Source organism: Brachionichthys hirsutus, chromosome 23 (assembly GCF_040956055.1).
Source record: "Brachionichthys hirsutus isolate HB-005 chromosome 23, CSIRO-AGI_Bhir_v1, whole genome shotgun sequence".
In the NCBI taxonomy this organism is placed as follows: Eukaryota; Metazoa; Chordata; class Actinopteri; order Lophiiformes; family Brachionichthyidae; genus Brachionichthys; species Brachionichthys hirsutus.
This window is the reverse complement of record NC_090919.1, coordinates 3,712,683-3,729,322: the sequence shown is the minus strand read 5'-3', so window position 1 is coordinate 3,729,322 and position 16,640 is coordinate 3,712,683. Positions and strand designations below refer to the sequence as shown.

General features: G+C 44.7%; 2 protein-coding genes across 2 annotated transcripts; both read right to left on the bottom strand.

Moving 5' to 3' along the window:
* Positions 1-3,380: 3,380 nt before the first annotated feature.
* On the bottom strand, positions 3,381-11,795 carry arhgap36 (Rho GTPase activating protein 36). The gene is made up of 11 exons (XM_068756113.1): positions 11,645-11,795; positions 9,545-9,613; positions 6,773-7,083; positions 6,148-6,358; positions 6,007-6,062; positions 5,730-5,880; positions 5,505-5,653; positions 5,241-5,408; positions 4,838-4,926; positions 4,542-4,762; positions 3,381-3,727 (listed from the first exon to the last, which is right to left on the bottom strand). The coding sequence occupies exons 1-11, from the start codon at positions 11,778-11,780 to the stop codon at positions 3,381-3,383; spliced, it is 1,908 nt and encodes a 635-aa protein (XP_068612214.1). The 5' UTR covers positions 11,781-11,795.
* A 1,710-nt stretch (positions 11,796-13,505) lies between these two features.
* On the bottom strand, positions 13,506-14,845 carry LOC137911308 (cold-inducible RNA-binding protein A-like). The gene has a single exon (XM_068755660.1). It carries the CDS (start codon positions 14,680-14,682, stop codon positions 14,143-14,145), a length of 540 nt encoding a protein of 179 aa, XP_068611761.1. The 5' UTR covers positions 14,683-14,845; the 3' UTR covers positions 13,506-14,142.
* Positions 14,846-16,640: the final 1,795 nt, after the last annotated feature.

Genomic DNA, 16,640 nt, shown 5'->3' with positions numbered 1-16,640 from the left:
CTTGCCACAGAGTTCTTTTCTGCATATTTTACAGCTTCAAATGCCGATTTCAAAATTTGAAGAATTTTTTTTTTTTTTTGAAAGGACGGTGAGTAAATTATCTGATCATTCATCCAATTGATTGATTGGCAGGAAGAGTCGTGCAATTTCTTGCTTCCTGTTTCTGGATGATCAAAGGAAAACCAGCAAATCAAACCAGTGTGCTGTTTTTCAACCAGTTAAAATCTGATTACTAGAATCACAAAGGTGTTCTGGCTAAACTCACTTTTCTCAATGTTTTTTTTTAATGCTTGCTCTTCATTTTAATCTACGTGAAGCGAAGATGCTCGTGTGGTGGCGCAGCTGTTTGGGGGGGGGGGGGTTGATCATTTCTACATTGGCTGAAAATCCAACATTTATGGTTGAGCAGGAACGCTTGTAGTCATGTGACGTTTAAAGCTTTTAGCACGAATGAACATTAAGAAGCACAACGTTTCACGCAACTTTAATGGGTCTTCAGTCCAGTTGGTTTTTTGGAGGCCGACTTAAGATGCGTAAAAGTCCTCGGATGCAGTTCGGAGCAGGCTGCAAATCTGTCTTTTGGTAAAACGCAGTCCCGAAACGTTAAAATCTGCCAACTACACTCCAAAACGCAACTCTTATGAGTTTAAATACTCTTCTTATGAATGTGTATCTTTTTTTTTTTAGATGTTTCGCTTCTCTTTGATAAATTAATTCTAATTCTACTAGTCTGCCATTCTTGTGTAGGCAGCTTTTGGATGTTTGAAGATGATTTTGTTTTTGGGGGGAGGCTGTAATGAGGTTTGATGTGTACAGAAATACAGATGTTATTGGAATATAGATATTTGCTTGATTTGAAATCAGTCCTAAATCTCAAAATGCTTCTCCTTTTTAATAGATCGATACTGCTGGTGTTTAAATCGGGCAATCCAAGATCTAGAAAGAAACTGCAGGAAGTAAAGACACTCTTATGACCTTTTTTATTTTTTTTTAACTGGTCTCCTGATCGTTTCAGAATAAACAAGATTGGAAAAATATTTTAAACTCTGTGACGACTGAACAATGACTGACTGACTGTCGTTAACGCCTCGCTGTTTGTTACAACCAGTGTGTGACGTGACGGCAGCAAACTTCATGAAAGACCAGAGCGGCTTTCTATCCTCAGAACATATACAACCTTTACTTTTGCTGTTTTGGGACATGGATTTTTTTTTGCATCATTTAAGGCAAAAACTAAGACCGTTGAGTCTTTTCAGAACTATAACCTCTTGTTTTGGCTCCAGTGTCGGACCCGGTCTGTTGTTGATGCAGACTTTTAACGGACATTCCCTAAACTGTTTGTGGAGGCGGCTGCCGCTGCCTCACTTACTGTCTTCAGTTCATTCTGAATACATGAAGGGAAGTTTGGGGATGACGACTGGCTCTGATGGTGTCCAAACTGGTTGAAATAAAAATACAAACTGCTTTTGAAGATGGAGTAATCCAACACTGCCTCCCTAGTTTTATTTGCTTACGTTCAGTTTGGGGATTAAAAATAAAGAAAAAAAAAATCTTCCTTTGCGGGAATTAGTCACAGATTATGATAGTTTTGAGACTGATTGATTTTTCACCCGGAAATGAAAACCCAGTGACTTTAACTGGGCATTTAACAAATTGATACATAAATCCTGCAGAGCAGATGGAACTTTTCTTTTTTTTTTTTTACAAAAATGGATAGAAAAAGAACTCTTTTGGATTCATGCTAAACAGTTGACCTCTGGTGGTGGCAGAAGTTACATACTGGGCATTTAAGTCCTGACAAAGAGAAGCTTAACCAGTAAAGATTTCTGCCGAAGGTGCGGTGATTTAACTGGATTTAAGACGCTTTTTCCAGAAGATTTTCATCCAGATGGTACGATGCTTTTATCGGCTGCCATCAGTTCTGCAGAAAATTAGTTGCTGTGAACGTTCAAGCAAAAAACAAACTGCAGCATCTTCTGATAGTTTGATTTTAATACAGAGAATGTCTGTCTTGTGTTCTTCTTTCCATCTGTGGTGACGTACGCAGAGCATCCCAGTAGATTCGACAGTCGGCACAGAGACAGTCTGACATTTAATTCTCCGCAGGCAGGTCAGGTGGTACATTGTCTGGCGGGGGCCTTGACACACCTCAGTGGAGTTTCACAATGCCAAAAAAAAGGTACATATTTGTTTTTTCCGCAAGGACTCAGAAGATCCCTTCATCCAGAGGTGGGAGTGTTTTGTGGTGGAGGACGATGCAGAGTCTCTACAACAGTGAAAATTAGGATTTCTGCCACTCAAAGACCAGAAATAGGATCGAAATGTATTCATCAGTCCGCAAATGGCCCAGATATACGTGAGGGAGGGGGGGGGGAAAGAAAATTGAATAATGAGCATTGTTTTCTTTTTATTTCACAAATTCTATTTTATATCATTTTCGTCAGGTTACGTTACAAAAAAGTTCAGACAGTTTATCATGGATATTACTTAACTCTTCACAGAAGCATAAATTGAAAGCACGACTGTTTAATAAGCATAATTTAACCTCAAATATTCAAAAAAAAACAACTTAAAAGTTGAAAATAAAATCCAAAAAAGAGACATTTTCACTGCCTAGTCTCCTTTTATTCCGTGCATTTTCTACTAAATTCACTAAATGTGGAAGTTGTGGACGACAGATTCCTTCAGTTTGGTGAATAATTCTGTGTCCTGGCAAAGTCGCAGCAAAAAAAACAAGAATGTGTGTTGTTTACCAACAAACAAACGAACGGAGTATCTTCAACCAAATATAACCCAGATGTCTGCAAATCACCAAATGAAATATCAATGAGCACAAAAAAAGCTGATTTATTGATTCTTTTTGGTGTCTTTGAGTGTTCTCTCATTCGCTGTCGGTGTATGTTGAAAGTCTTTCATTACGGGACAAGATCAGGCAGATAAAGAGTTAATACAGACATAATTATTCATACAGGTAGTAAAGAGTAATCGTTTGTGTAAAATCAAGAATATATTATTTACATTGCAATTATTACTGCATTTCCAGATAATCTCTTAGATTTATAGAAGCCGTTCATTAAATGACGTCACGAAGGACACTCGATAAACTCGTCAGACAAACCCACCGAAACCGTTTCAGCTGGAATCTTCCGCTTACCCAACGTATGCTGCGTTCAAAGTCTGCCAGAAAAGTTGGGACTTCCAAATCCAACTAGGTATATATCTACGACGTCCTTCGAATGAGAAGTTCAAGTACAAAAAAAATATGATTTTAAAATAATCTTCATATGCAACATCTCTCTTTGTGTAACATGTTCTTTGGCCGAGTTCTCCGGGTGTTCCTAAGATGCCCTCACACACTCATTTCCCTTCCTTGCCTTTGATCATACCATCGTCTCTGAACTCGACCCTTTCCCGGTGAAGAAGTCCCAGAAATGAGCCGCCGGTGCCGGTGACGGTTTCCCCTCCTCCTGCGGCGTCTGTTTCACCCAGATGCTGTTCTCCGTGGAACCGGTGAGGCTGGCGCAGCGGCCGTTGCTGCCTCCTCCTCCTCCTCCTCCCAGGGTGAAGGTCGCCGCAGGACTCATCGGGCCCCTGCGGTCCTGTGCGTCGGCGTCCTGGCCGTGGAGTCTGGAGTTGCAGGACAGGGAGGGATGCGCCAGGCTGAGCAGGTTGTGATGGGAGTGAAATTGACGCATGTGGCGGATGGATTTGCCGGAAGGGACTTCGCCTGGAAGGTGGAGAACAAACAAACAAACAAAACAAAAACATGAAACCCGATATTAAATCCTCTGAAACTTTTTTTTTCTTTATGTTCCGCAGATAAAAGGAAAAATAAATAATTTACAAAGAGGTAAACAAGCCAAGATATTGAACCTCCACCTCTCCAACTGTCTACCTGCCGCCACCAGAGGGCGTTGTGGTATTTATGTCTCATGGAAAGGCTTCTGTTGATATTTTATTTGACTCTTTGGAAGAACTTCCCCCTGAAACCAGCAACAAATTACTAAACCACATCGCTTTTATTTTTATTTGATGCAAAACTATATTTTTTTTAAATGAAAAATCCCTGGGAAGAAGTTCACTGGACTGTGGAACAAAATCACAAGATCAAGAATCCGCCTAAAAGTGTTGATTTCCCTTAAGAATGCAAAGAAAAGGTGTGAATAAATGTCTTTCCCCATTAAAGTCCCATATAAAACAGGAAATATATAAACACTCTTTTATTTTGTCTAACAAATCTTCTCGAATAACAATTCTTTATTTTACTTGTCATTCCCGTTCCATTGATTAAGTTTTTAATCTGGAATTTCTTTTCTTTTTTTACAATACATTCAATATATATATTTATTTAATGCATAAAATCTAAAAGTCAAATATTATCAAGCTTTAAAAGTCACATGTTCAACTTTAAACTTCATTACACAGACGCAAATACCGTTGTGGTCTGCCCCAGCGTTAATAACGGTTTACCAAAATAAAAGATCTCTGTCTTCTGACTTTTAATTTGAAACGGATGCAGAAAGTCTTCGTCAAACGTGTACCGTATCTCGTTTCCTGCCGCTTCCTGTTCTGGTTCAGTTTCAGCACGTTGAGGAAGACCTCGCTGGTGAGGCTGCCTTCGCCGCCGTTACCGTCGGGAGGGAAGAGAGGTGACGGGGGCTCCAGCGGGGACAAGCTCCCACTGGAGGCTCCCACGGAGTCCAGAGACGCCCCCGTGTCCCGCCGGCCGCCGGACTCGCCGCTGCCGTCCATCGTCTGATGGCTGCCGCTGCGAAGACATAAAACAGCATCAGTGGTTTAAACCCACAGACAGACCTTGACTGGTTGCACTGGTTACCTGAGTTTCCTGCGCAGGAGATAGTCGATGATGTCCGGGTCGGTCTGGATCAGACTCATCAGAACCTCCTGCTGCAGCTCTGCAGAAACCTGCAGGATCACACAAGCGTCTCTGAGAATCTGCCCTCCAGGAAGCAAAAGCAACAGGAAGTAAAAAATAACTACCGCTAATAACTTTCAGCAAAATCCAAACTGTCTTTAAATCTTAATTCGGCCATTTAAAGAGAACTTTCAGCTTCCTCGTTGCACTTTTCATTCATGCTTTTATTTTGGTGGACCTTTCTTTTTTGGCCTTTTTGAAACAACTAAATGTAAACTCTCCGGTTAACGAGTTTCCATTTGCTACATTTGCACACGTATGATAGGAGCAGGGTCGATGGGGGGGTGGGGGGGGGACGCCGTACCGTGAAGAGCCTCCTGTAGTTCTGGATGAGCACCAGGGTCACGCTGATGATGGCGGTGCTGTCTTCGATCCCCGTGGCGTAGATGACGTCCGCCTCCCGGTCCCTCTGCAGCAGGTTGGGGCCAAAGATCACCGCCAGGTTGGCGGCCGTCATCTTGTTGCCTGGGATCTGGGCAGGAGGAGGCGGAGGAGCAAGCAGGAGGAGCAGGAAGACAAAACTCTTAAGTAAAGAATCTCAAAAGGCAACTCCTTTTCATTTCATCACCTCCTCGTCGTTGGTCCCGACGCTGTCCTGGGCGAAGCTCTGCACGGTGTGCAGCAGGCCGAGGAGTCGCAGCAGCGTGTCGCAGTTGCAAGGAGGGAGCAGGTAGAGGAGGTGCTGCAGGTACTGAAGCTGGTCGGCTCCCCTCAGCACTGCAGGAGGCACGGGGAGGATGAACGGCTGCTCCACCTTGCAGCTTTTGCGGCGCCGCATGCTGTATGTGCTTACGGTTGGCGTGCAGGAAGGCCGGATACAGCTCCCGGGGCAGCAGAGGATCCGGCATGTCTCGGAGGAATTCCTTGAGCAGAGCGGCGACATCGTGGACGCTTTGCTCCTCGTCCAGCTGGACGTCGACGCCCACGTTGAAGTCCTCCTTCAGCTGAGGAGCAGGAAACGCAAACGCGTCGCCAAAACATTTTAAAGTAAGGAGAGCGAGACGCGCAGGGTCGGCTTCCTGCGATCGACTTTTTGTATAATGTGTATAATGTAGATAACACTCCCTCACCTGTCTCACCCTCTTCTTTGAGCTTCCAACTCGGAAAATCCCAACAGTCTGAAGACCTGGAGACACGAGATGAAGAAACTATAGTGTGTGTTTGTTCCCTGCTTAAAAGAATGGACCCCCCCCCCCCCCCCCGTGTCTCACCGTGGGTCTCGATGTGGCTGCAGCACCTCTCCAGGACCCGGGGCACCTGTCTGTAGATGGGGTTGAGGCTGAGCTTGGTCTGGGTCCGCCCCTCTGAGGAGCCCGCCGCCTTCTTCAGCTCCAGCTCGGCCGGGTGGGACAGCTGCAGCGCCTCCAGCAGGCGGGACTGACTGTCCACCAGGTCGGAGATGGAGTCCACCGACAGGCCGCCCTGCGGGGGGAGGGGGGGGGGAGAGGAAAGCCGCCAGCTGCTCTCATTTGTAGGGTTTTTTTTTTTGACACCACTTTTTGTTTCTTCTTTTCGTCACTTCAATAATCTCTCCGTACCTCAAATACTGCAGATACTTTAAAAAAAACCCAGAAAGGGTTCAGAGAAGCTGAAGACAAATTCCTCGGGAATATAAATCACTCTTCTGTGGCCGTCCAGACAGTCTTAGGAGGTTTGGACTCTAAAACAGTCGGAGTATTTCAGGAAACCTGGCTTTCATGGGGGGGGGGGGGGGGGGGTGGCAGCTGATGAAGCGCGCACACACACACACATCATATCTATTCTATAAAGTGTGTTTGTGCTTATTGTAATCTATTACTGAACCATAAATTGCGTGAATAAGAAAGGCCGCCTCACCCTCCTCTGCCGGCCGGTGTTATCCAGAAAACGGGGCGACAGCGGTTTGTTCTGGGCCTCGAAAACGGGCGCCGGCGCCACCGAGTTTGCGGACGGCGAGCTGGGCCCCCCCCCCGCGATGGACGAGGAGCCGACCAGCGGCTTGTTCCCATTGAAGAACTGCCTCTTCTCGGCCCTGAAGCGCAGGATGCTGGCCTCCAGGTCCAGACAGTCCCGCCTGCTCTCCTTCAGGGCGTCCTGGCGCCGCTTGTAGGCCCGGTCGTTGGCGATGACCTGGGACAGGGGGACGCCGAAAGCCATGGGGTCCGATTCTGAGGGGTGGGAGGACAGGAATTAGTCGTTATGAGTTTAGCTTTTAGGATCAATAAAGGAAACAACCAACGGAGGATGAATCGTTGCGTCATGTCGGAGCTTTCGGGTTTCTGATCTGATGCTCCTTTAGAGGTTAGAAAGGGAGTGAAGCATCAGGATGAGCAGATAATGATCAAAAAAGTGAGGCGCCGTGTTTCTACGTGTGTTGGCGTCTGCTAACAGCCCCCCCCCCCCCCCCCCATGGGAGAGATTAGAGGTTCAAGTGGGTTCAGGTAAGAGCAGGATCAACAGGTAAATCCTGTTAGAGCAGCCGCGGCCTCAAAAGTCAGACGTTCCACTCAGAGCGACAAGCGCTTTAACGCAAAGCTGCAGGCCGCACGAGAAAAAAGAAAATGTTTCAAAAGTGCCACGAAAAAAACACGGAACCGCTTTTGAGTTATGGACAGACAGATGGACGGAGCGACAGGGAAATTATATCTGACCGTAAAGACCAGGGGACCCTCAAACCTTTTCCTGTGAGGGCCACATAACATTTCCCTTCTCTGATGGGTCAGTTTATACAGGAAACGTGTGACAATCGCAGGGGTGCCTAAACATAATAAAATAAATAATAACCAAATAACCCTTTCCGGGTTCGTCACAGAAAAAAAGTCCATGGAACATTAACTTTCTGGTCGTATCATTAAAATAGTCCCAAACAAAAGGAAGAATGCTTTTCTTCAGAATATTAATATATTCTTCACTATCAATATTATTTTTAGGAAACAAAAGATTGAATTAATGACCCCTATAATGCATAATGGTATGCACCCCATACCATTATTGATGCCAACTATGACATCACCGGCTGCTTTTCCTGAGGTGTGTCCAAGTGTTCACTTGATTTGAGGACACAGGCGAGGATTCGGGAGTCTTTAAAAATAGCTAACGGGACGTTAGCGCGGAGGAATGAGGGAATGACGTTTGTGTTCTACAGACAGAAGCGCGTCACGCTTAGCTCTAAAAGTATGTTTCCACTCAGGCAGAACTAGCAACAATATGTAATAAATAAACGCAGGTGGCACAGTGGCGTAGTGGTTAGCGCGGTCACCTCACAAGCAAAGAAGGCACCGGGTTTGACTCCACACTACATTTTATTCTGTAAGGACACAGAATATTTGAAACCGTATATACGTGTATTTAAGACGCTTTTTACTCCAAATACTTCAACCGTATCGCGGAGTAATTAAATTACTATTCTGTTTTTGGTTTCCTGGAGGTTTAAGGAAACCCAAACCTTCTGTTTCTATGTCACATATTTTTATTGCCCCCCCCCCCCCCCATCTGACAATATTTTGTTTTGTAATACAGTTTCTTCGCGACTTCTACAGATTTTTAGTATGGTAACTTTATCCTTATCCCCAGGCCTATCTCTGCCAGGAGACACCGGGTGATATAGTTAGATGCTAGCTAGATTTCTCCTTCATCACCCCCAGCAGCTGGATAATACTGCTGGTCCTCACGGGGGGGGGGGGGGGGGGGGGGGTGTTAGGAGAATCCAAATACCTGTTTACTTAACACAGGATGTCTTCTGTTTAAACACCAGAGAAGTTTTCCCGAAACACAATATGATAATTCTGGTAAAGGTAAAAAATAAATAAATAGCAGCATTAAAACATTCTTCACAAACCACCAATCCTGCTGCAGGTCATGTGACCCCTGACGACCCCTGAAGGCCACGTAGTCAGACCTCCGGTGGCAGCAGAGCGCTCTGCCAGCTCCCGATGTTCCGTGTTTTCATCAGCTTCGGCTAAGTCCCTGTGTGTAAGAGGCTGGAGGCAGGATTTAAAGGCTCGCGCAGACGGCCTGGGAATGTGCGTGTGTGTGTGTGTGTTGTGTGTGTGTGTTGTGTGTGTGTGTGTGTGTGTGTTTGGCTCGTATCTCGCAGTGCTTTGAGAATCACCTGAGAATAGAGAACATCTCTTTATGAGAGTTTAGCAGAGGAGCGGCTACGTGGCTTAGAGGAGGAAGAGGAGGGAGGCAATGAAAGCAGATCATGCGGCGTTTTTGGTGCTATGACCTGTGCGTCTTTGGTGCTATGACCTGGTGTTGGCTAGTTTTTTTTTTCATGACTTCCTGGCGCGGAACGTAAACGCGTTTCGATTGGTGACGGAGACTTTTTCCTGCAATTTAAAGGGCGACACGGCGAGAACATTCGGTTCATCCATCGTTGCGTTTACGTGAACGCCCCCCCCCCCCCCCCCCGTGAGTCAGTCTGCAGGCCCGACACACTTGCGCTTTTATAAACACAGTATTTCAAGTAGGAACATTAGCGGTGGAAAGGTCCTGCGAGTCGGTGACGGTGGCGTGGTTTTAATGGACAGGAGGGACATTGTTTCTGATAACACTGAAGAGTGAGCGTCTCCTTGGAAAGACACAATGGCTGAAAGACACGCAACGTCACCACGTTCATGAACTCACCTCGCTCCTTCTTCTCCTTCGAAAAGGAGTCAAACTTCCGGCGAAGAGATTTCCTCCGTTTGCGTATTTCTGCGAGGAAAAGACAAAAAATAAAAAATAAAAATAAAAAAAAAACACGGTGAATTACATTCTCAGTGGTGTTACTCAGACACAGAAAGTATATATTTATAACATTTTGCACATTCGATAATTATTGCAGCTCCTCTTTGTGTCGATATTTTAGTCGCTGCTGAAACGACATTGTTTGTGTCAGTCCTCGGGTTGTGAGGACATGCTGGACGTGGTTTAGGATGAATGTCTCACGGGAATGATTCAACCGCATCATCGAGTGCTTCTCCCTTCTGGCTCCGCGCGTCCTTTGAGACCCGTCTCATCCGGATTGCCGGGAACTCCTTTCTCTGGTAATATCTGAATCCTTGCAGGAGCAGTCTAACTTACTGTCTGTCTCACAGACAAAGCACAAAGTGTGGGAATATTCGTCCCTGGGGGGGGGGGTTGAAATCTCTCCCATCCATCCATCCAGTCTTTCCTTCTTACAGCTCTTCCCTGAAGTTTTCTGACTTCGTGTCTTCCTGCTTTACTCCTTTGTGTATTTATACATGTCCCTGTGTGTATTTGTGATTGTCTCACTGGTCCGAATTTATGTTGTTGGGGGTTTATTCTAGTAGTGCCACATTCTCTGAATTTGCACGCCCTCCCCGGCGTCCCATCACATTTCCCCTCTACAGGCTTAAACACATTAGGTTTGAAATTGAAATAATAATAATAATAATTGTTGGATTATTTTTCTACTGCTGTGTGGCGAACAATAAAAGTCGCGTCTGGTTTTGATTTTGGAGGGAATAGCTGCCAGCAGAGGGAGCAGCACGTTGGCGCTCTTTGAACTACAGCAGTGAGGAGGGGAGGGGGGGGGCACGATCCAGCCCCAATAAACCAGAGTGAAAAAACCTCCCAGTCTGCAGCCTCTCCGCTGTTTGAAAGATTTAAGAGTGTATTCGTGAAACTATCCCACTTTATTGGTTGGATTTATTGCCTCAGAGTTCAGACGGATGAGCGGATAAGCGCGTAAAAGCACGTAAAAGAACGTTTCAAACGGGGAGTCACGCGGTGGAAAGACGAGGAATGGCTGCGAGAGCAAATACGGACAAAGTGTTGAGTTATTTCCTGTTTATCGAGAACCGTGTTTCCACTCCGTGGTACCGGCTCTGCCCTCCCTTTAGAGGGAAAAGCACCCGGATACCTACTGCGTCGAGGTTCCAAATTAGCATAGCAGCCACTGAAAGGTCAGGCAGAATCATTAACGCGTCAATCAAACCCATGACCTGGTGCCATCGTAATTGTTTCGTGAAAAACATCTTCTTTTTTAACATTGACGGCAGAGCCTGAAGTTCTTATGCTGTATTTTGTATTTTTTTTTAATCCTTTTAACTTCTTGGTATCTTACATTTCTTTAAAAAATCCGCCACAAATACCACAAGATGAACAAAACTCTGTCCGTGGAATTTGAGCTATGGAGTCAGAGTCCCATCGGGTGAATGAACAAATCCTGCAGCATCGTTTTTGGCCTTTTCTTATCACACTGACCGTGTGGACAGAAGGTCTCGGAAACAAAGGAGCAGGGTTTTCCTCCTTCACAGCCTTTTCCAGAAGTTACTCTTTATCTTTAACTCGAGTGGAGACGGATTCACTCCCGGCAAACCTCCTAAACGTGTTACCACGTCAGAGGGAGGTCGTTTCTCTAAGATCTGAGTCTGACAATCCAAACTCCCGGATCCGGGTTCCATAATCTGAGAAAGCGCTTGAAGCAAAGGCAAATTTGCATCTTGACCAAATCTGATTGAAAAAGTTTCAAATTTTTTTTTTTTTACTCATTATTTATGAAATTGATCATTGGAATCAGATGGACACAGCTTGGCCTGGACTCTTTAGCCATTCATTTTCTTAAAACCGAAATCCGGTACACGGGATCTACTGGAGCCTATCCCGAAAGTAAAAAAAAAAAAAAGTTTTAAACAGAACTAATGAAGTGAAATCAATTCAACTATAACATATTTATAACATACGAGCTAATGAGTAACCAACAATAGTCATTGTCCGTACCTTTCGGGATGCTGATCTTGAAGTCCAGGTCCCTCTCATCCAGGTGGTACAAGGCGACTTCCTGGAGTCGGGCTCGCTCCAGCTCTGAAAGGCTCTGGATGGGCATCGGCTGCAACCGGACACTCTGACCCAGCATGGTGGCCCACGTGTGGTCGCCCTATCGTGGGCAGAGAGCAAAGAATGGGGATAGTGCAGAACGTCTGACCGCACAGGCCAAGAATCACAAACGACCCTTTTCATCAATCGGACAAAAACAAAAAAAACAGAACATACCAACGACTCCAACCGACCAATCAGAAAGCACAAAATCCTCCATGCGGCTAAATACAGGAAAAAAGAAACGCTAACGGTAATCGTGACTCACATGATACACGTCTGAGATCCCCAACAAAACAGGATGCTTTGCTTTCAACTATAATCTCAGCCACAAAGCCATGAGAATGAAGGACTCCTGCTGTACTAATACACACTGCTACTGTACTAATATACAGAGTTCTACTGTACCAATATACACTGCTGCTGTACTAATATACAGACTTCTACTGTACTAATATACAGAGTCCTGCTGTACTAATATAAACTGCTACTGTACTAATATACAGAGCTCTACTGTACCAATATACACTGCTACTGTACTAATATACAGAGTTCTACTGTACCAATATACACTGCTACTGTACTAATATACAGAGTCCTGCTGTACTAATATAAACTGCTACTGTACTAATATACAGAGTTCTACTGTACTAATATACATAGTTCTACTGAGCTAATATAGAGACTCCTGCTGTACTAATATAAACTGCTACTGTACTAATATACAGAGTTCTACTGTACTAATATACACTGCTACTGTACTAATATACAGAGTTCTACTGAGCTAATATAGAGACTCCTGCTGTACTAATATAAACTGCTACTGTACTAATATACAGAGTTCTACTGAGCTAATATAGAGACTCCTGCTGTACTAATATAAACTGCTACTGTACTAATATACACTGCTACCGTACTAATATACAGACACCTACTGTACTAATATACATACACCTACTGAACTAATATAGTCCTGCTGTACTAATATAAATACTCCTACTGTACTAATATACAGATTCCTGCTGTACTAATATACAGAGTCCTACTGAGCTAATATACAGAGTCCTGCTGTACTAATATACAGAGGCCTACTGTACTAATATAGATTCCTGCTGTACTAATACACAGACTACTACTGTACTAATATAGTCATACTGAGCTAATATACAGAGTCCTGCTGTACTAATATACATACTGCTGCTGTACTAATATACAGATTCCTACTGTACTAATATAGTCATACTGAGCTAATATACAGAGTCCTACTGTACTAATATACACTGCTACAGTACTAATATACAGTCACTTAACTAAGAATCCTACAGTACTAATATACATACTTCTACTGTACTAATGTACACTCCTAGTGTCCTAATAGATTCCTGCTGTACTAATAGTCCTGCGCTAATATACAGTCCCACAGTACTAATACACATACTGCTACTGTACATGCTCCTGCTGTACTAATATACACACTGCTACTGAACTAATATACACTGCTGCTGTACTAATATGCAGACCGCTGATATATTAATATACAGGAAAAAACTGGTCCAAGATGTCCCTTATTTTGACCATCTTATTTCAACATGTAACTCTTAAACAGCACTGCCGTGGCTTTGCTGGAACCGTCAATAAGTAATAAAATACTTTTGGTACTTTGTACTTGGACTAGTGCTACAGGAAATATTAAACCAAAGAAATAAGCACCCCAATGGCCAGGTTTTGGTAATCCACTTAGAAATACTTTCACACCGCAGACATATTTGTTTTTCTCCACATTCTGTTTAATAGGCTCCATGATGCCAAACTGACAAAGAAAAAAAGTTGTTGATCATACAAAGAACAAAAAGTACAAAACCGTTCCCGGTTGATGCTTCACGTAGAGGGAAACGAAGTTACACATGTGTCGATCACTTGAAACAATCAGTCCATTTTACAGCACATTTAAAATGCAGATGTTGAAATAAAGTCCCATCGGATACACTGGATCTTACAGTCAAAAAAAGCAAAGTGAGAAAACCTTGGAAACACTGAACGTGCTCGGACGAACGACTGCCGCGATGGCTGCGGCCTTCCAACGAAACGCCACGTGGCGGGCGCCATTGTTCGATCCCCTCGACTGGAACTATTCATCGGATTAACACAGCTTTTTAGTTTACAAACAACTTTTTAGGAAGGAAAATAAGACGCCAAATCAAGCAAGGTACGATTATCGAACTATAATTTGTAACATGGTTTTAAGGAACGACCAAAATATAATGGCTACTGCTTGAGCTACTACAACAGAACTACAAAACTAAGCATCAGCAATAACAGGTGGACATTTTGTTTCTTGAGGGGGCGCATCTTCGGAATACAAGCCAGCCATGATGACGATGATCTTGAATCAGGGAGATGTTTTACTCGTTTGAAGCATTGGCGTCATACGAGTCGCGGTAGTTTCCAGAGCGGTCTCCATATCCACCCCGGCTTCTGCCGCCTCTGTATCCACCCGAATATGATCCAGACCTGTAGCCGCCGCCGCCGCCGCCGCCGCCGTAGCTTCTATCGCCGCCGTAGCTCCTGTCGCCTCCGTAGCTCCTATCGCCACCGCCGTAGCTCCTGTCGCCACCGCCGTAGCTCCGATCCGAGCTGTACCCGCCGCCGCCGCCTCTTGGCCTCGACTGGAATTCTCCTTTGGCGCGCCCTCCCTTTCCTGCTTCGTCCACGCGAATGTTCCGGCCATCCAGAGAATGTCCGTCCATCGCAGACATCGCGTCTTTGGCGTCGTCGATGTTGTCGTACTTCACAAAGCCGAAGCCCCGAGACCTCCCAGTGTCTCTGTCTCGGATAACATCGACTTTTTCGATGTTTCCGTATTTTCCGAAGGCCGCGGACAAGGATTCCTCGTCGGTATCGAAGCTCAGGCCTCCAACAAATAATTTACCCTCGTCAGACATCTTTTTTTTTCTTCGTGGAGAAGTGATGCGGCAGACTCGCACAACGGTTGCAGGCGGACTAAATGAGCAACGAGGTCCACACCGCTCGACTATCTTGAAGCTAGTAGCATCAAAAGGCTTCCGTGTTAAGGCAGCAGTCAACCAATGGTGTCCGAGTACGTGACGTCACGCCGCGCGCGTTTGCCCTCTGTCGCGAGTCTAGGTCCACACCCCAAGACACTATCGCGAGACTAGCTTCAAACTGCTTCCGCGTTTAGCCAGCATTCAACCAATAGTTTCACAGTAAGTGACGTCATGCCGTACGCGTTTACCAGCTCTGTTGGTAGTAGAGAGGTCTCACTCTGTCCCAAAACGTAACTCCAGATCAGGCGGTGACTGAACATCAAATGCAAAAAGTGAAACGGACACGCAACTATAATAAAATAAAAAAAGTCTGTTGTATTTATAATAACTATCCATCCATCCATTCCCATCTGCTTTTCGGGCTGCAGGAGTTTTCCTGCTGCATTGCCTCATCAGGGAAAGCACATAAACAACTCAGGGAAAAAGCCATTTTGAAAATCCTCCAGAAACTCAGCAGCAACTATACTAACAACATAATCCAGAGGCGGTACCCGTCCCTCAGGAGGAGGATGACTTTTATAATCTATGCCGATGAGAGACACTGATTGCTGACAAATGTAGAACATTGAATAGACCAGTTGTGGCATATGACAAATGTATGACGCTTATATTTGCTGTATTTTGAAATTCAGATCATTCTTAAAAAGAAAAGAATTGAAGGAAATTGGTTTTCTTAAATCCTCAATTTTAAATGTTTCCTCATCCAGGAGTGACTCCAACCTTATTTACAATGACGCTCTACATCTACGCGTGTGTGTGCGTGCGTGTGTGTGCGTGCGTGTGTGTTTAAACCTCGGGACGGCCTCCTGTTTGAAATCGAGCTGGCGTCAGCCCACACTAAACAGAGTGATTGGAGAAAATTGGTTGGGCGCTGTTGCCGAATGTAACCAGACTATCGAGCCGTGCAAGAGACTGGATGAAGGATCCTGGTCGCTTTTATCCAAAATGGTCCATATAAAAGTCAAAGCAATCATGCCCGAGTGGAAAACAGTCGACTAGGAAGATTGTTTGATGTTAAAGATGGAGGAAAGGGCGTACTATGAACCGAGACTCACAACGCATGCATGCGGCCACACACACAGCATCACAGCTACGCTCAAATGTGTTTGATTGCAGCAATGATAACTGGCTCTGATCAGCAGTTAGCGTCTCACAAGCGAACTGTTGTTCGAACTTGGCTTTGCATTTTGGTTGGGTAGACTAGAGGTGTATCAGCAGAGGTTATTTATGCCAAAACTTCCCAGACTTGTCCTCTTAATAAGTAGCAGATGGCGGCTTTTACGTTCCCTCATCTCATTTTTCCTCGGCTTTTGATCCCCCCCCCACTTCTCATCATCCAAACGGTACAAATGAGTCAGATTCATGCGACCGCACACTATCCTTCATTAGCAGGTGCTTTAGTCCCCCTGAATTACTGGAACGTTCCAGTTGTTGCACTTCAGATTTGATATTTTTTGCAAAATATCCGAGAAATACTCGAGGACATTCTAGAGGGGCCAGAGGGGAGGTGTGATATAATCAAGGGAAAGCAAGCGTGTTGGATTTTTTGCAACATGTGACAACACATGCTTTAAGATCTATCAGCTTTAGCCTCTCATCAAACAGGATATTTTTGTCTTTCACAGATTAGGACTTCTTTATATGTAGCCTAGGAAGGAGACATTGCAGGCGACACACGTGGACCAATCACAGCTTCTGGTCTTGAGACAGAGCAAAAATATAATTTTAAGATCATATAATAATTTATAATTTTAAGATCTTATCTACGTCTCCAAGTGGGAAGTAAAGCTGAGTGATGCATTCCCTTTAACATGCAGTGCCCCCCGCCCCCCCCG